We start from the raw sequence: 21,136 nt of genomic DNA, 5'->3' as shown, positions 1-21,136 counted from the left end.
GCCTGTAGAGATAGCTGTCAGCCAAATAAGCTTCTGACTGACAGCTACCTAAGATATTTGGAGGGACATTTATCATTGTTGCTTTGGTAAGGCTGCATTCACACCTCGTTTTTGGAATACAGTTGCCGTATCCGGTTTGATAAAAAGAAACGTATCGAACCGTAGTGCAAACCGTATACATAGACATTTCATTGTAAACCGTAAGCCAACCGTAGCATCAGGTTGTGTACGGTTGTATAGTGTACTATGGTTTTGTGTCCCGGTCAAAAACCATATCCAACCTGTATACAGTTATTTTAAAATGGAGTTCTATGGTAACCGTATGTAACCGTATGTGCATACGGTTACATCCGGTTTGCACAATACGTTTTTTCATTTTTTTCATTTTTTTTTTTTTTGGGAAATTCAATAAAAAGAAGAACTTTATTTTAAATGTTGACAAACTTTAAAACCGTATATATTTTTTTTCAAGAAAAACGTATTAAAACATATGCAAACGTATATCCGTTTTTAAACCATATACAGTTTAAAAACGTGAGGAGGCATATACGGTTACATACGTTTGCATACGTTTCGGTCCGGTTCGGTGACATACGTTTTTTTAACAGAAACTGGATACGGCAACAGTATTGCAAAAACGAGATGTGAATGCCGCCTAAGTGAGTTCTGAAGTCATTTTATTCTTGCTTTGGTTTTGCTTATGTGTGACATATTTATCATTCTATCACAGGGGTTGATACATTGTTCTCACAATAGCAAAAAACAATAAATCCCTTTAGAATACTAATTTTTTTTTTATCACACATAAGCAAAAATCAATAAATGACTTTAGAACCCCATTTTGTAACACCACCTGTGTACACTCTGACCTGGCTTACACTTGTGACTTTTTTAGGGGGAGTTGCATTTTGGTACTTTGGAGGAGATTTATCAAAACCTGTACAGAGGAAAAGTTTCCCAGTTGCCCATAGCAACCAATCAGATCGCTTTTTTCATTTTTAACAAGGCCTCTGCAAAATTAAAGAAGCGATCTGATTGGTTGCTATGGGCAACTGGGAAACTTTTCCTCTACAAAGGCTTTGATAAATCTCCCCGCCCCCCCATGCTTACCCACAAAAGTCACACAAAAAATTGCTTAGGCACATGTGCAACTTTTTGTGTGACTTTTGCAAGCAAAAAAATAAATACCCCTAAATATAACATATAGTACAGTCATATGAAAGTATAAGGAAATTGAAAAGAAAATATATGACAAAAGTATTTGTGCCTTGTTTTCGTGTTAATATCAATCCATCATGGGGAAAAGCTTTATTAAACAGTAAAACAGTTTTAACAAATCAAACTGTACAATAAAAATCACCACTGAGTTTTCAATATTCTTATGGGTTTTCTAGATCTCTGATTGTTGTTATTGATTGGATTCCTTCTTATTAGCTGCCCTGGTCATGTGATGATCACATGGGTGCACAGCGCCTTACAAGATTTGGCCCTGATCACTGCAACAAGTTGAGCAGCTGTATGTTCATCACTTGATTGAATGTTCTTTTTCCATGTTCCATTCAACGACTGCAGGCAGAGATTTTAAAATCTATGCAGAGTTAAAGGGGTACTCCCATGGAAAACTTTTTTTTTTAAATCAAATCAACTGGTGCCAGAAAGTTAAACGGATTTGTAAATCACTTCTATTAAAAAAAATCATAATCCTTCCAGTACTTTTTAGGGGCTGTATACTAAAGAGAAATCCAAAAAAGAAATGCATTTCTATTGATGTCATGACCACAGTGCTCTCTGCTGACCTCTGCTGTCCATTTTAGGAACTGTCCAGCACAGGAGAAAATCCCCATAGAAAACATGTGCTGCTCTGGACAGTTCCTAAAATGGACAGTAGAGGTCAGCAGAGAGCACTGTGGTCAGGACATCACAGGAAATGCATTTTGGATTTCTCTTTAGTACACAGCCCCTAAAAAGTACTGGAAGGATTAAGATTTTTTAATAGAAGTGATTTACAAATCTGTTTAACTTTCTGGCACCAGTTGATTAAAAAAAAAGTTTTCCACGGGAGTACCCCTTTAATACTACACGTGTATTAGAAAATGGTATACTCAACAAGACTTCATTTTCCAAAACTGTCTTTGCTCTTGTACTGCTCATAAAGAATTTCCAAGAAGGACAAGGTCCTAACCAGGGGTCAAGTCCTGGGAAAAAGAGGGAGGGAACTCAACCACGATTTCCAATCGAGGGCTGGTCCTGCAGGACTCCTGCTAATGGGAATGGTGATCCTGCTGTTGGAAAAAATGCAGAAACTCGATTCCTACACATTCCTGCAGGACTTGAGCCCTGATCCTAACACATTAACTTCTTACATATGGACAGGTAGTTCCAACTGTGTGGGAAGCAAATAATCCTCATAAACTCTTAGCCCATGTTCACACGGCAGAATTTCCGTGCCGGATCCCGAACCCCACAGTGTCCGGAATGTACGCACGTAGGTTCTCCGTGGGAATATTCCGTAGTCTGAACATAGTCTTAAAGTCAACGTGGCAAAAAGGACATCTCATAAAGAATGGGAACATTGGCGAAACCAGCCATTCGGGGGTAAATATCAGAGTCTGTAAACTGTGTCTGTGAAGTCAGCTTGAAATTCTGTAGAATGGAGGTAAGAAATAGAAAGAGCTCCATGCGGGCCAAACCTTCTCCAAGGCAGGACCTCTTTCCTGTAGGAAAGAAAGAGAAAGTTTAATTTATACAGAATACTTTTCCTAGAAATGTTATGTGGTGTCCCAGTACAGGAGTTTATTGGTACCATTTTTATTTTGATTGCACTTTTTATTGGTTTCTTATACATTTAGCCTATACAAAGTGACCAAAAATAAGCAATGTTGGACTTTAGTATTTTATATTTTTTTACGTATACACCATTGACTGTGCGGTTTAATTAATGTTATAATTTTAAAATTCTATTTTTTTATGGGAAAAGAGACGTGATTCAAACTTTTATTAGGGAAGGGGTTAATTCACATTTATAAAAGGGGGACTCCACTGCCCCAGCGTTCGGAATTTTTTTCCCAAATGCTGTATAGAGGCTGCGGGGGTCGTGATGTTACAGCCACCCCCCCTCCTTACATCATGCCACACCACACACCCTCAATGCAAGTCTATGGGAGGGGGCGTGGTTTCTTCCAATATCTGGTTACGAGCATCTTAGTTGCCATGACTAAATGTGCCACGACTGTTCTAGCAGTGGCTGGGAGTTTCTCTAGGTCTTTGAGAAGAAATGCTGTTTGAGCAGGGAAATCCTTTTAGACACCAAAGAGACGATTGATTATTAGCTGAACACCTTGCCATAGAGGCCTGATGACTGGGCTATCCCATAGAATATGGAAAAGTGTTCCCACATTCCCACAGCTTCACCAGCACATCGAGGGTCCACATGGTGCAAACTGGAAGGGGTATAATACCACCGGAAAATGGATTTAGCTATTGCTTCTTGATGATTTGTACATTTGAACATCTTTTGGTAATGCTTAAAGGCTTTGGTCCATCAAGCAGGAATGAAAGGGGTATTCCCATGGAAAACTTTTTTTTTTTTTTAAATCAACTGGTGCCAGAAAGTTAAACAGATTTGTAAATTACTTCTATTAAAAAAATCTTAATCTTTCCAGTACTTTTTAGGGGCTGTATACTACAGAAGAAATGCTTTTCTTTTTGGATTTCTCTGATGTCATGACCACAGTGCTCTCTGCTGTGCATTTTAGGAACTGTCCAGAGCAGCATATGTTTGCTATGGGGATTTTCTCCTGCACTGGAATGTTCCTAAAATGGACAGCAGAGGTCAACAGAGAGCACTGTGGTCATGACATCAGAGAAATCCCAAAAGAAAAGCATTTCCTCTGTAGTATATAGCCCCTAAAAAGTACTGGAAGGATTAAGATTTTTTTAATAGAAGTCATTTACAAATGTGTTTAACTTTCTGGCACCAGTTGATTAAAAAAATAAGTTTTCCACGGGAGTACCCCTTTAAGGTGACATGAAGTTCATCTTCCCAGCTGACCAGGAAAAAGAAAGGAGAGACAGCTTGTTTTATCATTAAGATAGCTGTAAAAGTAAAAGGATAAAGCTCTCATAGACTTTCCAGGTCCATCAGAAAATTAAGGATTTGTTTGAGAAGTCCTTGGTAAAGAGGCTTCTAATTTGGAGGCATTTATAGAACTCTTTATTGGGTTAGTGGTCCTAGAGGGAAGTAGTCCCAAGTTGGGACCAAAGTCATAAATCTAGGTCAGTTATGGTGGATAACAGACAGTCCAGGGATATATTAGCCAGTGGACATGGGTGGGAAGTCAGTCTCTTCTTCAAAATATACACCCAAGTTGAATCCGAAGTAGAGATGGCAGTGAGATACATATGGGTTTAACACCAAATATCTGGGCGACCATTCTAGCTTGTAGAGAGTAGTTGTTACAACATGAAACCTCTAGCCACACCCAGAGTTTTTCTGGGTTATCGGACCACCAATGTTGCATTTGGTCAGGTGCATATGCTCTGTGATAGTCTTCAAGATGAGGGAGACCAAGCCCACAAACCGATCTGTGCGACATCATTTTATTCCCCACAATTCTAGGCTCTCACCCAATCCATATGAAAGAAGCTTAGCTTTTATTTGTGGACAGGAACAGAAAGATTACATTGTGGATGATAAAGATTGAGCAATTAGGGGAGAATTAGTACTGAAAAGTGTAGAGGAGAGGTAAGTGAACTTGAAGAGATGGTTGAGGTTTGCCAATCTAGGGGAAATTGGGATTGGAGTGAGAAAAGAGTGGATGTGGATTTTGGCCAGTCACTAACAGTAGTAAATTACTATAAATGAGGTGTTACTGCAGAAGCTGTTCTTTTATGTGGCCAGTCACCTTGGTGGCCAAACCACGCCTCCAACTTTTTACAGTTTTTTTTTTTTTATATGACCTCCCGTTCCTGAGATATGAGGGATTGGAGTTTGTCTAAGAGTTCAGCTAATGGTCAGATGGGCGGGAAGTAATTATTTTTTTTTTTTTTAAATCATGTATTTCATGCTTATGAAAAAATACAAATTAATAGATTACATTGCATTAAGGTCCCATATTTACAAATTTTTTTTGGAAATCTGTCAGCTGTATTTGCTGCCAGACACCGTTGGATAGCTGTTAAGGTATAAAAGCAATCTATACCTTTCCTGGAGCTGATAGTGGTTGCCAAACTTATTAAATCTTTATTTTTCTCATCCAAGTGTCAAGGAGGTGGAACCGAGCGGCTCAAGTGTCTCAACCTGGCAACCTGCTTGTTTGTCTTCACCTTCTTAATGTACAGGGCTCTGTATGCCAATCGAGGAGGAGCTGAGAGGTGTAAATGTGGTGGCCCAGTACAGGAGTCGCAACCCTGTACCCTTGCTGCCCTGTCAGGCAGCCTCCCCTGCCCCCCCCCCCCCCCTGCATCTGTTCCCTTTGCATATTCATTTGTATGTGTGTTATCTCCTGTAATATGCCTGTAATGTGTTAAAGCTTTAAGAATAGTGACATGTGATTAACCTGATGTCATGTGATTGTAATCCAGTGAGGTGTCAGTGACCATGTGACCTAAGGGTGACCTATGGGACACCTCCTTTTTATTTTATTATAAAGTTTTATTATGTTTTTCACAAAAATTACCAATCACAAAATGTCACATTAAAGCAAATTATTATTACCCTCCCTTACCCCAATCCCCCCTCCCCTCCCTCCCCCCCCCTCCCCTTCTACTGGCACCATTACTAATCTTCTCTTTTTTTTGCTTACCATTTCCACAATGACCATTTTAATAATGGGAGTTACAGATGATAGGAGGGATTACAGTCAAGGGGGTGTGTATTAGGCATACACTCCCCTCAAAGTAATGCATTCACATCCCCTGACTGTATAATCCCGCCCATCACTGGATAGTCATAAAACTACATTTACAGATAAGTAGAAATAGAAATTGTAGGAACATTGCTCCAATAAGACATTTTAAGGAATTTGGCTCTATTGGATAACATTTATGGGGTTTGGACACCGCCCCCCCATTCCCAAAAACTTTTCATTGTAGGAAGTCATCCGAGTGGAAACCTCCCCCGCCCCACCTCTCCCCACCTCCGAACCCTAACCAAAGGTATAAATGTTGTTTGTGATTGGTTTCCTTTTTGCTGTATGCTATGTCTGCAGTTCGCCTATGTGACAATAACTCTGATTTTTGAGTAGATACACGAGCCTTCTAATGCTTCTATTTTACCTTGTGCTTTCATCTGAATACTTTTTGCATTGTATGATCAATTGCTTAAAACATATATATTATAAAAAGATTTTTTTTAAGAAAAATAATACATAGAATATTGATCTTACCTAGAGAAAATGGAACAAATGCGTCATTTTTCTTAAAATTTCCCTCAGAATCCAAAAAATGTTCAGGATTAAATTTTTCTGGAGTAGCAAAATATGTAGGATCCTGAAGCACAGAACACAGCAAGGCGCAGATGCCCGTTCCCTAGAAGATACCAATGAGGAAAGACATGACTTCTGGCCAGCATATTACCTAACTATCGTAACCTTGTATTATCAGTCAAGGTCATTCATTCCTACTTACAAGACCCAATACAGATTATTTAGAAGGCTGTAATGTGCTGGCGGCAAATATTTGTATTAACCCATAGTTGACACAGGGCGTATCTATACACCCTGCACCCTGGCCCCTTGATCCTAAACGCACCAAGTCATACATGTATTCTAATAAAATAAAGTCTGCCATCTATATTATCATTCCACCTGATACCTTGGGGATAGTGTAACCTCTGAAGTTTGTGTCCCTGGTAGCAGAATGTGGTGCGTTCATGGGGATCACATTACTAAATCTCTGGATCTCGTGGATTACAGCGTCTGTGTATGGCATCCTGCTCCGGTCATCGGTATTTGGCTGCCGATTGCGTCCAATCACATCATCTATTTCTTTATGTAATTTAGCTGAAAAAAAAATAAGGATGTTACTTTTGAATTTTAAGGCAATTCTATTTAATGCTGATGCTAAAATGATTGTCCATTTGGATGTGAAGACATCACATACAGGAGAACTGTACAATTTACAACTCCTGCACTGGAGGACTGAGCATGGCTGTGTCCAATCAATTGAATTCATTGAGTGCTATGTCATACTTCATTTCTCCTGTAGTGGCCACTGATGCTCCATTACACCCGGTCCACCCCAGTTCCACTGTTAAAGGGGTACTCCGCCCCTAGACATCTTATCCCCTCTCCTTTGGATACCTGATACTGCGAAGTACCCCTTTAATCTAATCCATTCGTTACATTCGGAACCTGCTGCAATCAATCATTGAGGCGGCAGCTGGTCCAGAACATCAGCAGCAAAGTGGGGAGAGTGTGTCATCAGGGTAAGTAAACAGAGGCACTGGGGCAAAACAAAGCTGAACCCGGCAAGGTGGGTAAGCAGAAAGTGAGCACTGTTTTCTGGAAAAGGGTTGTGGTTTTAGGGTACGTTCCCACCTGGCGTATTTTGCTGCATATTTGCTGCTGCGTATTCTCCTACCCATTGACTTGGGGAAATAGGAAATAAAATACGCAGCAGCAAATACGCCAGGTGGGAACGTACCCTTAGTGTGACTTTGAACATCAATAACACCAGAATTTAGGTGCAATTTTTTTAAATCAACTACTGGTTGGTCTAACAATAAAATGGACAGAGCAAACTTAGACTAGACAGTCTATTGGTGCAACAAATTTATCAAACAACATGCACCATGCTTATAAATCTGGCGCATTTGTAGACTAAGGTAATCAGTTCGAGGCCAACACGCCCCCTCCCATTGACTTACATTGAGGGGGCGTGGCGTGACATCACGAGCCCCCGGCACCCTCACTCAGCGTTCGGAACTAAATGTTCTGAACAATGAAGCAGAGGAGTACCCCTTTAACCTAAGGATAGCTCAATATTGCAATGTGTGAAAATTTTTTTTTATTTATTCAGGATTTACAGATACCTTGTATATCCGGATACCTAAGAAGAACAAGAAATCCATGTTTTAATGTTGTGGCCACAGTCTCCCCACCAGCGAAAAATAGATTGTTAAGGGTTAGAATTAGATTCCTCATGTTAAATTCGGATTCAGGATTGTCCTTCTCCTAAAATTACAAGAAAACCAGAATTAGAAGTCAACTACGTACAGATAGATTAGGAAGTCTCAACTTTTAAGTTGGAAGTAAGGAACTATAGAGGTTCTGGAATAGAACAGTCACCTATGGACAGGAGCGCTGGCTTTTCATATATTGATATAAATACTGGCATGTTCTAGAATGTTTCTGATCTTTATTTAAAGGGGTTCTCCACTGGAAAACATATTTTTTTTAAATCAACTGGTGCCAGATTTATAAAATACTTCTATTAAAAAATCTTAATCCTTCCAGTACTTATCAGCTGCTGTATGATCCACAGGACGTTTATTTCTTTTTTTATTTATTTTCTGTCTGACCACAGTGCTCTCTGCTGACACCACTGTCCATATCAGGAATTGTCCAGAGCAGGAGAGGTTTGCTATGGGGATTTGCTCATGCTCTGGACAGTTCCTGACTTGAACAGAGGTGTCAGCAGAGTGTACTGTGGTCAGACAGAAAAGAAATTCAAAAAGAAAAGAACTTCCTGGATAAAAAATTAGTTTTCCCTTTCCAAAGTCTCTTTTTATTATTTTGAAGACATACCAATTATACACAAAACGAATACCGATCTCTTCCATACTACATAAACTAGAGGTTATTCCATTCTTAGTTTATTCCTAGCTACTCCATTATATTTTTGAATTACCTAATACAATAGAATTTCAGTATTACTTCTAAACTCCTCCCATAATCTCCATCTTTGTTCATGTAATGTGGTAGATAGCATTTTTTGTGCCACTAAGACCTCCATCTTATAATTCCTATGGACAATGTTTAGGGATTGCATCTGTTTTCCATCTCCGTGCTATCTGGGAGCGAGCCACAAACAAAATGTGTGTTATTACTGTTAATTCAGAATTAGGTAAAGTATTGGTTGTTAAAGATAATAATGCCCCTTCTGGGCTCCCATTTATAAAGCGGCCTACAATACTACTAAATCGAGGAAAAGTCAGTTTCCAATATTTTAGAATTTCTCGACACTCCCACCACATATGGAGAAAAGAGCCCACTTCTAGCTTGCACCTCCAGCAATATTTAGGGACCCAATGTGATCTATACATTATTTTCCTAGAAATATCCAAGTGATGGCAGACTAAAAACAAAATACCATTCTTCTACTGAAAAGCTGTGGCCTAAATCTTTTTTCCAGACTACTTGAAATAGAGATGTGGTTTTTTAATGGAAACCAAATGAGTATATGCCCGTGATGTCCCTTTCTCCATGTTATCACTGTTTCGAATGGATTTCCCATAAGGGGAACACTCTGCTAAAGATTTTTTTATAGAAGTACTTTACAAATCTGTTTAACTTTCTGGCACCAGTTGATTTAAAAAAAAAAAAAAGAAAAAGTTTTCCAGCAGAGTACCCCTTTAAGTTGTAGAAAGAGCAGTGCTTATCTGTTGGGTTTGTAAGGACATTTTAAGAAATTAGAAGAAAAATAAGATAAGCTGTTGGAAAAGCATTATATCGAGGACCCCTAAAGACGTAGCTCATTTTGGGACGTAGTAATTCTTTTTTTGTTATTTCTTTTTTTTTACAGCTGCATTCTCAGAGCCAAAAACTTTTTAAAACATACCTGTCAATTAATGAAAACTTTTAATATGCCTTGGGGATATGTCAAAAGATTTTATTGGTTGTGTTCAGACCCTCGACTGATGGCTACAAAGAGCAGGGAGAGAGCTGGCCTTCTGCTTGCTGCTCTGACCGCTCTGTGTCTATAAGACCTGGACACACCATACACCTACATGGTAAGTCCAACTAGGTCAGGTGACAACGATCCGGGAGAGAATGCACTAAACACAGAGCTCTCCCGACACGTTCTCATGATTGGTCCGTGTCTGAACACTCAGACCTTGACTGATCAAAACTTTTGATATATATATATATATATATATTTAGAGGACATAAAAAAAAATTCCAATATTCACATTAAAAGTTTAAAAATGTAAATAATAGATACAAATTAGTTTTGTCATAGCCGTATGAAGGCTTGATTTTTTCTGGATGAGTTGTATTTTCAATGGTGCCATTTTCACTTCCATATCATATATTGCTTGACTTTTAATGATCTCAAACAGAAGAGTAAAGCAGCAATGCCTCCCTTTTTGGCTGGGGGTAATAAACAAATACAGATAGCATGTCTGTGGAATTTCTAGCTATCATGGAAATTCATTGGCACCCTGATATCTGTCAATATTGACCATAGTATCTAGGGTTAAATGCTTGAAAGCAGAGTTATCTTAGATCCCAGCCATTCTAGCAGGATGTCAGCCTCATATCATAGCTTACAATTGTGGTGGTGTATTCTGTGCTGATGTCATCGCAGCAATGTACCGGTACAGCACTGTAAGCACAGGGGTAAAAGCAGAACTTCAGATTTCCCCTTACCAAGGCTTATTTGGCTCAAGTGGTATGTAAAAAAAACCTTCTGCCCAAGAAACTTAATCATAGTCTTCTGCCCAAACTCTTAATTGTTGGATATAACATAACCAAGAACCTTGCCTCACATTTAGATTGTTTTAGATACCTCTTGCATTTTCACGAGGAAGCAGTCAATGTAGTCCCGAGGATTTTGTTGATCCAACGTCTCTTGGTTCAGCTTCACTCGCTCCGTAATAAAATCATTCAGCTCTTCCAATAATGTGACGATCTTCTGGTGAGGTCCAGGGAGGTGATTCATTATCATTGGGATCATGTCTTGTATCTGGAACATGCAATTGTCTATTGAACTAGTTTAAATGGAACCAACGTCCTGAATCTGTCATCATACAGTAACCTATTACTATTCTGACGCTTTATAAGCTTGTGCCGATTACACTGGAGGGCAAGGCTGGCAATAACCTATAATCATAATGGGATAGGTGTTAGCCAAACATTCATTCTGCCAACTGGTTTCTTTCCCAATCCCTCTTGACATAAGATTTCGGCCAAGTGTTTGTTAGCTCTGAATAAAGAGGGGTAAGCCATCGCAAATTATTTCTCCAAGAACAAAAGAATCGGGCAGCTTAAATTCAACATGCCCTATCCTTCTCTCCACCAACATCATTTGTCGGGGGAAGAGTCAGGAGGTCCCCATACACATTAAACAGTCGGCCAGTCCCTCCCAAATTGGTGGGTAGACAACCAAAAAGAGAAAAAACAAAAAAACAACTGTTTTACTTACCTCCACCTCCATTCCCACGCTGATAACCCCGTTCTTTCTCTGGTCCTTGGGTGTTCAGCATCAGCGTCTTCTGTCAGTCCTCTGGAGTACAGCAGCGGACATGTTTGGTAGGCGCTCTTGTGTCATGTGATAGCCACCACGTGTAACACTGGAATGCTGACTGCAGGCAGAATGGGGAATCAGCGCAGGAATTGAGGTGGAGGTAATTAAAAACATTTTTTTTCTTTTTTAAGGGATGGACAATTGGAAAGAGCTGACAAAAACCTGAGCATGGCTACTTGGCAAACAGGATTTGTTCTGCTTGAACTTGTGAACTTGTATTTTATGTTAACTTACCATATTTTTCGCCGTATAAGAGGCACTTTTTCTTCCCCAAAACTGGGGGGGGGGGGGGAAAGTTGGTGCGTCTTATATGGCGAATAGACCCCTATTATGGCGGTCCCTGTGGCCATCAACGGCCGGGACCCGCGGCTAATACAGTACATCACCGATCGCGGTGATGCCCTGTATTAACCCTTCAGATGCGACAATCAAAGCTGACCGCCGCGTCTGAAGCGAAAATAAAACTAAACCGGCTGTTCAGTTGAGCTGTTCGGGACGCCGCAGTGAAATCGCGGCGTCCCGAACAGCTTACAGGACACCGGGAGGGACCTTACCTGCCTCCTCAGTGTCTGTTCCGTGCCGGGATCCCCTGCATGGCCAGCGCTCTCCTTCATCGTCATCACATCCCCGCGCACGCCGTCCCGTCATCCAATAGGAGCGGCGTGCCTAGCGATGTCATGGCGAGCGAGGATACCGGGCAGCAGAGACGTTCCAGAGCAACAGGGACACCCCGGGGACGTGGCGACAGCGATGGAGGGCGACATCCAGGGCAACAGTGACGAGCAGTGACGGGTCCGGGGAGGCGGGGACACGTGAGTATTACCTCCTATACCAGTGGTCTTCAACCTGCGGACCTCCAGATGTTGCAAAACTACAACTCCCAGCATGCCTGGACAGCCAACGGCTGTCCGGGCATGCTGGGAGATGTAGTTTTGTAACATCTAGAGGTCCGCAGGATGAAGATCACTGTCCTATACTTTACATTGTATTTGGTTCAGAATCTTTATTTTCTAGATTTTTATCCTATAAAATTAGGTGCGTCTTATATGCCGGAGCGTCTTATATGCCGAAAAATATGGTAACTTAAATAGACTTAAAGGAAAATAAATACCTAAGGTCAGTGACTTACAAATACATATATTGTGAACAAATCATATAGATGTGAACACATGAACCGGATGATCTGTTATTGTACCTGCCCCCAGATGGAGCTCATGAGCTCAAACGTTTCATAAAAAATATCCAGCATTCTATGGAACCCAGCATCCTCATATTGGAAGCGGCTGCCAAACACGACCGAACTGATGACATTGGATACCGCCTTGGTGATTATTATGGCTGGGTCCAACTGGCGCCCTGGGAACAAAACATGGTATCCTTGTTATAACTTTTTGGATTAGTCTAGTAGGTTCTATGTAAGATCAATACATTGTGAAAGGAATCGCATAGGCTTAGCAAATAATGACTGCTTACCCCCAACATCAGGCCTCCAATTGTCCATTGGCTGTATCTGTTATGACAGATCAGTTCCATTCAAGTAAATGATCTGCAGTACCGTACAAATTCTGTTAACAATTGTGGCGCTGGTTTTAAAAGAAAGCAGCCATATTTCTCCAAACCTGTCTAGTCTCTTCAACAATAAGCTGTGTCAATGAACTGGTCGTTTGCTGTTTGTCAGCTAGGTCAAGCATAATGCTGGTGTCTTGTTCAACCAAGAACAGTTTAAAGGAATACTCCGGTAGAAAACTATTTTTTCCGACTCAACTGGTTCCACAAAGTTAAACAGATTTTTAAATTACTTCTACTAAAAAAAATCTTAATCCTTCCAGTACTTAACAGTAGTGTTGCTCACGAATATTAGCAATGCGAATTTTATTCGCGAATATCGCATATTCGCGAATATTTGCGAATATAGCACTATATATTCGTAATTACGAATATTCGTTTTTTATTTTATTATTATTTTTTTTTTTACAGTACACATCACAGTGATCACCCCTCTCTGCTTCCAGCTTGTGTGGTCTAAAGAAGGCTCTAATAGTACTGTGTGAGACTGGCGTGCAAATTTTCGCATATGCTAATTTTCTATGCAAATTTTCTCATATGCAAAAATAAAACGCGAATATTATGAATTTGCGAATTTAGCGAATTTGTATGACGAATATTCGGCCATATATTCGCGAAATATCGCAAATTCGAATATGGCCTATGCCGCTCAACACTAGTGTTGCTCGCGAATATTTGCAATGCAAATTTTATTCACGAATATCGCATATTCGCGAATTCACGAATGTTCGCGAATATAGCACTATATATTCTCAATTACGAATATTTTTTTTTTTTCCTTTTTCACAGTACACATCACAGTGATCACCCCTCTCTGCTTCCAGCTTGTGTGGTGTAAAGAAGGCTCTAATACTACTGTGTGAGACTGGCGTGCGAATTTTCGCATATGCGATTTTTGTTTATGCAAATTTTTGCATATGCAAATTTTTGCATATGCAAATTTTTGCATATGCGAAAAATAAAACGCGAATATGCGAATTTTGCGAATATATGAGGAATATTCGTCCATATATTCGCAAAATATTGCAAATTCGAATATGGCCTATGCCGCTCAACACTACTCAACACTACTTATCAGCTGCTATATGCTCTAGAGGAAGTTGAGTAGTTCTTCCCAGTCTGACCACAGTGCCCTCTGCTGACACCTCTGTCCATGTAAGGAAATGTCAAAAGCAGGAGAGGTTTGCTTGTACTCTGGACAGTTCCTGACACGGACAAAGGGGTCAGTAAAGAGCACTAAGGTCAGACTGAAAATAACTACACACTTCCTCTGTAGTATACAGCAGCTGATAAGTACTGGTAGGATTGAGATTTTTATCTTAATATTAGTTTAAGATTTATTCTTTTTATAGAAGTATTGAATAGAAGTAATATTTAGTAGAAGTAATTTACAAATCTGTCTAACTTTCTGAAACCTGCTGATTTGAAAATAAATAAATAAATAAATCATTTCCACCGGAGAACCCCTTTAATTGATGTGTATCACTTCAAATATTTCTACCATACATGTCAAAAGAGATCTGCATAGTACATTGGTCTCCAAACTGTGGGCCTCCAGATGTTGCATGTAATCTCCTCGCATGCCCGATAGCGTTTAGCTGTCCTTTCATGCGGAAAGTTGTAGTTCTGCAACATCTGGAGGGCCACAGTTTGAAGACCATTGACATAAGACATAATATAGCGTCATAACACAGAGTCATTCACCTTTGTATGATGTGAGCTCCTCCACTAGGAAACCACATTCTTCTTTAATCCGGTCCTCGATAGTCCTCTTACCCACTCCAAAATTCCTGAGTGTGGTGAGGGTGAAGCGCTTGAGCTGCCGCCACCGATTTCCTTCACTTGGTATTAGACCTGCAAACAATAATGAGGAGTTCCTTCTATTCTCTCGCATAAATGCAATGTCACCATATTTGGTGTTTGTGCTGACTTGAGCCTCATCGTAGCTTCATTTTTTATTTCTTTCACAGTCTCTTCTACTTTCCCTTTTTTATCTTTATTTGGCCAGGACCACCATTAAGACCTCTTTCAGCCTCGTCTTTTAAGAGTTTGCTGCCCAGATACTTGGGCTTCCCCATCTATTTTTCACCTTCTATACAACCTCTAATTCTGATGCCCAATAGTGATAAGCGGCATAGGCCATATTCAAATTTGCGATATTTTGCGAATATATGGACGAATATTCGTCATATATTTGGTAAATTTGCATATTCGTAATATTCGCGTTAATTCTCGCATATGGAAAATTTACATAAAAAAATATTCGCATATAAGAAAATTAGCATATGTGAAAATTTGCATAAGCGAAAATCACATATGCGAAAATTTACATAAGCGAAAATTCGCATATAAGAAAATTAGCACTATATATTCGTAATTACGAATATTATTATTACTTTTTTTTTTAATCACAGTGATCATCTCTCTCTCTGCTTCCAGCTTGTGTGGTGTACAGAAGGCTCTAATACTACTGTGTGAGACTGGCGTGCGGATTTTCGCATATGCGAAATTTTGCACAAGCTAATTTTCATATATGCGAATTTTCACTTATACTAATTTTGTATATACTAATTTTCGTATGCGTGAATTTTTCGCATATACGAAAATAAAACGCGAATATTACCAATATGCGAATTTGGCGAATATATGACGAATATTCGTCCATATATTTGCGAATATTCGCGAATTCGAATACGGCCTATGCCGCTCAACACTAATGATCACTGTGATGTGTACTGTGCAAAAAAAAACAAAAAACGAATATTCGTAATTGCGAATATAAGGTGTTATATTCGCAAATATTCGCGAATTCGCGAATATGCGATATTCGTGAATAAAATTCGGATTGCGAATATTCACGAGCAACACTATTGCCCAATTAACAGTACCATCCTAATACTTTACTGAATACAGTGCCTTCTGTTGCCCCTGGTGCTCCTATAACTAATAGTAAACTCAAAGAGAAAAGCGATTACCCGCACTCTTGACTAGGATTCAATAGGACGACTCTGCTACATCGGCTTCCACGGACATCTCCAGTGTCAGATGCCTGCAGGGAACTCTGAGGTGACTGCCAGATGGTTTTGCGCTGATTGCGCTTCTTCTGGCCTCGTATGAGGCTCCCCTAGTACTCTGCTCACATAATAGTGCTCCCTTAGTACTCTGCTCACATAATAGTGCTTCCCTAGTACCCTGCTCACATAATAGTGCTCCCTTAGTACTCTGCTCACATAATAGTGCTCCCCTAGTACTCTGCTCACATAATAGTGCTCCCCTAGTACTCTGCTCACATAATAGTGCTCCCCTAGTACCCTGCTCACATAATAGTGCTCCCTTAGTACTCTGCTCACATATTAGTGCACCCCTAGTACTCTGCTCACATAATAGTGCTCCCCTAGTACTCTGCTCACATAATAGTGCTCCCCTAGTATCCTGCTCACATAATAGTGCTCCCCTAGTACCCTGTTCACATAATAGTGCTCCCCTAGTACTCTGCTCACATAATAGTGCACCCCTAGTACTCTGCTCACATAATAGTGCTCCCTTAGTACTCTGCTCACATAATAGTGCACCCCTAGTACTCTGCTCACATAATAGTGCTCCCCTAGTACTCTGCTCACATAATAGTGCTCCCCTAGTATCCTGCTCATATAATAGTGCTCCCCTAGTACCCTGTTCACATAATAGTGCTCCCCTAGTACTCTGCTCACATAATAGTGCTCCCCTAGTACCCTGCTCACATAATAGTGCTCCCTTAGTACTCTGCTCACATAATAGTGCACCCCTAGTACTCTGCTCACATAATAGTGCTCCCCTAGTAATCTGCTCACATAATAGTGCTCCCCTAGTATCCTGCTCATATAATAGTGCTCCCCTAGTACCCTGTTCACATAATAGTGCTCCCCTAGTACTCTGCTCACATAATAGTGCACCCCTAGTACTCTGCTCACATAATAGTGCACCCCTAGTACTCAACTCACATAATATTGCTCCCCTAGTACTCTGCTCACATAATAGTGCTCCCCTAGTACTCTGCTCACATAATAGTGCCCCCCTAGTACTCTGCTCACATAATAGTGCTCCCCTAGTACCCTGCTCACATAATAGTGCTCCCCTAGTACCCTGATCACATAATAGTGCTCCCCTAGCACCCTGCTCACATAATAGTGCTCCCCTAGTACTCTGCTCACATAATAGTGCTCCCCTAGTACTCTGCTCACATAATAGTGCTCCCCTAGTACTCTGCTCACATAATAGTGCTCCCCTAGTACTCTGCTCACATAATAGTGCCCCCCTAGTACTCTGCTCACATAATAGTGCTCCCCTAGTACCCTGCTCACATAATAGTGCTCCCCTAGTACCCTGCTCACATAATAGTGCTCCCCTAGCACCCTGCTCACATAATAGTGCTCCCCTAGTACTCTGCTCACATAATAGTGCTCCCCTAGTACTCTGCTCACATAATAGTGCTCCCCTAGTACTCTGCTCACATAATAGTGCTCCCCTAGTACTCTGCTCACATAATAGTGCTCCCCTAGTACCCTGCTCACATAATAGTGCTCCCCTAGTACTCTTCTCACGTGATAGTGCTCCCCTAGTACCCTGCTTACATAATAGTCCTCCCCTAGTACCCTGCTCACATAATAATGCTCCCCTAGTACGCTGCTCACATAATAGTTCTCCCCTAGTATCCTGCTCACATAATAGTGTTCCCCTAGTATCCTGCTCACATAATAGTTCTCCCCTAGTATCCTGTTCACATAATAGTGCTCCCCTAGTATCCTGCTCACATAATAGTGCTCCCCTAGTACTCTGCTCACATAATAGTGCTCCCCTAGTACTCTGCTAACATAATAGTGCTCCCCTAGTACCCTGCTTACATAATAGTGCTCTCCTAGTACTCTGCTCACATAATAGTGCTCCCCTAGTAACCTGCTCACATAATAGTGCTCTCCTAGTATCCTGCTCACATAATAATGCTCCCCTAGTACACTGCTCACATAATAGTGCTCCCTTAGTACCCTGCTTACATAATAGTGCTCCCCTAGTACCCTGCTCACATAATAGTGCTCCCCTAGTACCCTGCTCACATATTAGTGCTCCCCTAGTACTCTGCTCACATAATAGTGCTCCCCTAGTACCCTGCTCACATAATAGTGTTCCCCTAGTATCCTGTTCACATAATAGTGCTCCCCCTAGTATCCTGTTCACATAATAGTGCTCCCCTAGTACCCTGTTCACATAATAGTGCTCCCCTAGTACTCTGCTCACATAATAGTGCACCCCTAGTACTCTGCTCACATAATAGTGCTCCCCTAGTACCCTGCTTACATAATAGTGCTCCCCTAGTACCCTGCTCACATAATATTGCTCCCTTAGTACTCTGCTCACATAATATTGCTCCCCTAGTACTCTGCTCACATAATAGTGCTCCCCCAGTACTCTGCTCACATAATAGTGCTCCCCCAGTACTCTGCTCACATAATAGTGCTCCCCTAGTACACTGCTCACATAATAGTGCTCCGCTAGTACTCTACTCACGTAATAGTGCTCCCCTAGTACTCTGCTCACATAATAGTGCTCCCCTAGTATCCTGCTCACATAAAAGTGCTCCCCTAGTACCCTGCTCACATAATAGTGCTCCCCTAGTACCCTGCTCAAATAATATTGCTCCCCTAGTACTCTGCTCACATAATAGTGCTCCCCTACTACTCTGCTCACATAATAGTGTTCCCCTAGTATCCTGTTCACATAATAGTGCTCCCCCTAGTATCCTGTTCACATAATAGTGCTTTCCTAGTACCCTGTTCACATAATAGTTATCCTCTAGTACTCTGCTCACATAATAGTCCTCCCCTAGTACCCTGCTCACATAATAGTGCTCCCCTAGTACCCTGCACACATAATAGTGCTCCCCTAGTACTCTTCTCAAGTGAAAGTGCTCCCCTAGTACCCTACTCACAAAATAGTGCTCCACTAGTACCCTGCTCACATAATAGCGCTCCCCTAGTATCCTGCTGACATAATAGTACTCCCCTAGTACCCTGCTCACCTAATAGTGATCCCCTAGTACCCTGCTCACATAATAGTGCTCCCCTAGTACCCTGCTCACATAATAGTGCTCCCCTAGTACCCTGCTTACATAATAGTGCTCCCCTAGTACCCTGCTCACATAATATTGCTCCCTTAGTACTCTGCTCACATAATATTGCTCCCCTAGTACTCTGCTCACATAATAGTGCTCCCCCAGTACTCTGCTCACATAATAGTGCTCCGCTAGTACTCTGCTCACATAATAGTGCTCCCCTAGTACACTGCTAACATAATAGTGCACCCATAGTACTCTGCTCACATAATAGTGCTCCCCTAGTACTCTGCTCACACAATAGTGCTCCCCTAGTGCCCTGCTCACATAATAGTGCTCCCTTAGTACCCTGCTCACACAATAGTGCTCCCCTAGTATCCTGCTCACATAATAGTGCTCCCCCTAGTTTCCTGCTCACATAATAGTGCTCCCCTAGTACACTGCTCACATAATAGTGCTCCGCTAGTACTCTACTCACGTAATAGTGCTCCCCTAGTACTCTGCTCACATAATAGTGCTCCCCTAGTATCCTGCTCACATAAAAGTGCTCCCCTAGTACCCTGCTTACATAATAGTGCTCCCCTAGTACCCTGCTCACATAATATTGCTCCCCTAGTACTCTGCTCACATAATAGTGCTCCCCTAGTACTCTGCTCACATAATAGTGTTCCCCTAGTATCCTGTTCACATAATAGTGCTCCCCTAGTATCCTGCTCACATAAAAGTGCTCCCCTAGTACCCTGCTCACATAATAGTGCTCCCCTAGTACCCTGCTCACATAATATTGCTCCCCTAGTACTCTGCTCACATAATAGTGCTCCCCTAGTACTCTGCTCACATAATAGTGTTCCCCTAGTATCCTGTTCACATAATAGTGTTCCCCTAGTATCCTGCTCACATAATAGTGATCCCCTAGTATCCTGCTCACATAATAGTGCTCCCCTAGTATCCTGCTCACATAATAGTGCTCCCCTAGTACTCTGCTCACATAATTGTGCTCCCCTAGAACCCTGCTCACATGATGGTACTCCCCTAGTACCCTTCTCACATAATAGTGCTCCCCTAGTACCCTGCTCACATAATAGGTCTAACCTAGTACCCTGCTCACATAATAGTGCTCCCCTAGTACCCTGCTCACATAATAGTGCTCCCCTAGTACTCTTCTCAATTGATAGTGCTCCCCTAGTACCCTGCTCACAAAATAGTGTTCCCCTAGTACCCTGCTCACATAATAGCGCTCCCCTAGTATCCTGCTCACATAATAGTACTCCCCTAGTACCCTGCTCACCTAATAGTGATCCCCTAGTACCCTGCTCACATAATAGTGCTCCCATAGTACCCTGCTCACATAATAGTGCTCCCCTAGTACCCTGCTTACATAATAGTGCTCCCCTAGTACCCTGCTCACATAATATTGCTCCCTTAGTACTCTGCTCACATAATAATGCTCCCCTAGTACTCTGCTCACATAATAGTGCTCCCCCAGTACTCTGCTCACATAATAGTGCTCCCCTAGTACTCTGCTCACATAATAGTGCTCCCCTAGTACACTGCTAACATAATAGTGCACGCATAGTACTCTGCTCACATAATAGTGCTCCCCTAGTACTCTGCTCACACAATAGTGCTCCCCTAGTATCCTGCTCACATAATAGTGCTCCCCTAGTACCCTGCTCACATAATAGTGCTCCCCTATTACCCTGCTCACATAATAGTGCTCCCCTAGTACTCTGCCCACATAATAGTGCTCCCCTAGTACCCTGATCACATAATAGTGCTCCCCTAGTGCCCTGCTCACATAATAGTGCTCCCCTAGTACCCTGCTCACACAATAGTGCTCCCCTAGTATCCTGCTCACATAATAGTGTTTCTCTAGTACCCTGCTCGTATAATAGTGTTCCCCTAGTATCCTGTTCACATAATAGTGCTCCCCCTAGTTTCCTGCTCACATAATAGTGCTCCCTAGTACACTGCTCACATAATAGTGCTCCGCTAGTACTCTACTCACATAATAGT

At 41.4% G+C, this 21,136-nt stretch overlaps 1 protein-coding gene across 2 annotated transcripts in view; it reads right to left on the bottom strand.

The window, feature by feature from the left end:
• Positions 1 to 2,000: 2,000 nt before the first annotated feature.
• LOC130290404 (cytochrome P450 2G1-like) overlaps positions 2,001 to 21,136 on the bottom strand; it is a 45,800-nt gene continuing 26,664 nt past the window's right edge. Inside the window, exons 3-9 of one of the 2 annotated variants that reach the window (XM_056538000.1) lie at positions 14,740 to 14,889; positions 12,665 to 12,825; positions 10,732 to 10,908; positions 8,033 to 8,174; positions 6,814 to 7,001; positions 6,387 to 6,528; positions 2,003 to 2,714 (exon numbers count right to left, since the gene is read on the bottom strand). In XM_056538000.1, the coding sequence (XP_056393975.1) occupies positions 2,533 to 2,714; positions 6,387 to 6,528; positions 6,814 to 7,001; positions 8,033 to 8,174; positions 10,732 to 10,908; positions 12,665 to 12,825; positions 14,740 to 14,889 (1,142 nt within the window). In that variant the 3' untranslated portion in view covers positions 2,003 to 2,532. Of the gene's footprint in view, positions 2,715 to 6,386; positions 6,529 to 6,813; positions 7,002 to 8,032; positions 8,175 to 10,731; positions 10,909 to 12,664; positions 12,826 to 14,739; positions 14,890 to 21,136 lie in introns of both variants that reach the window. The other variant, XM_056538001.1, reaches the window with a different exon arrangement.

Source organism: Hyla sarda, chromosome 9 (genome assembly GCF_029499605.1).
Source record: "Hyla sarda isolate aHylSar1 chromosome 9, aHylSar1.hap1, whole genome shotgun sequence".
Taxonomy (NCBI): Eukaryota; Metazoa; Chordata; class Amphibia; order Anura; family Hylidae; genus Hyla; species Hyla sarda.
Note: the sequence above shows the minus strand (reverse complement) of the source record. Positions and strands in the feature narration are given on the sequence as shown.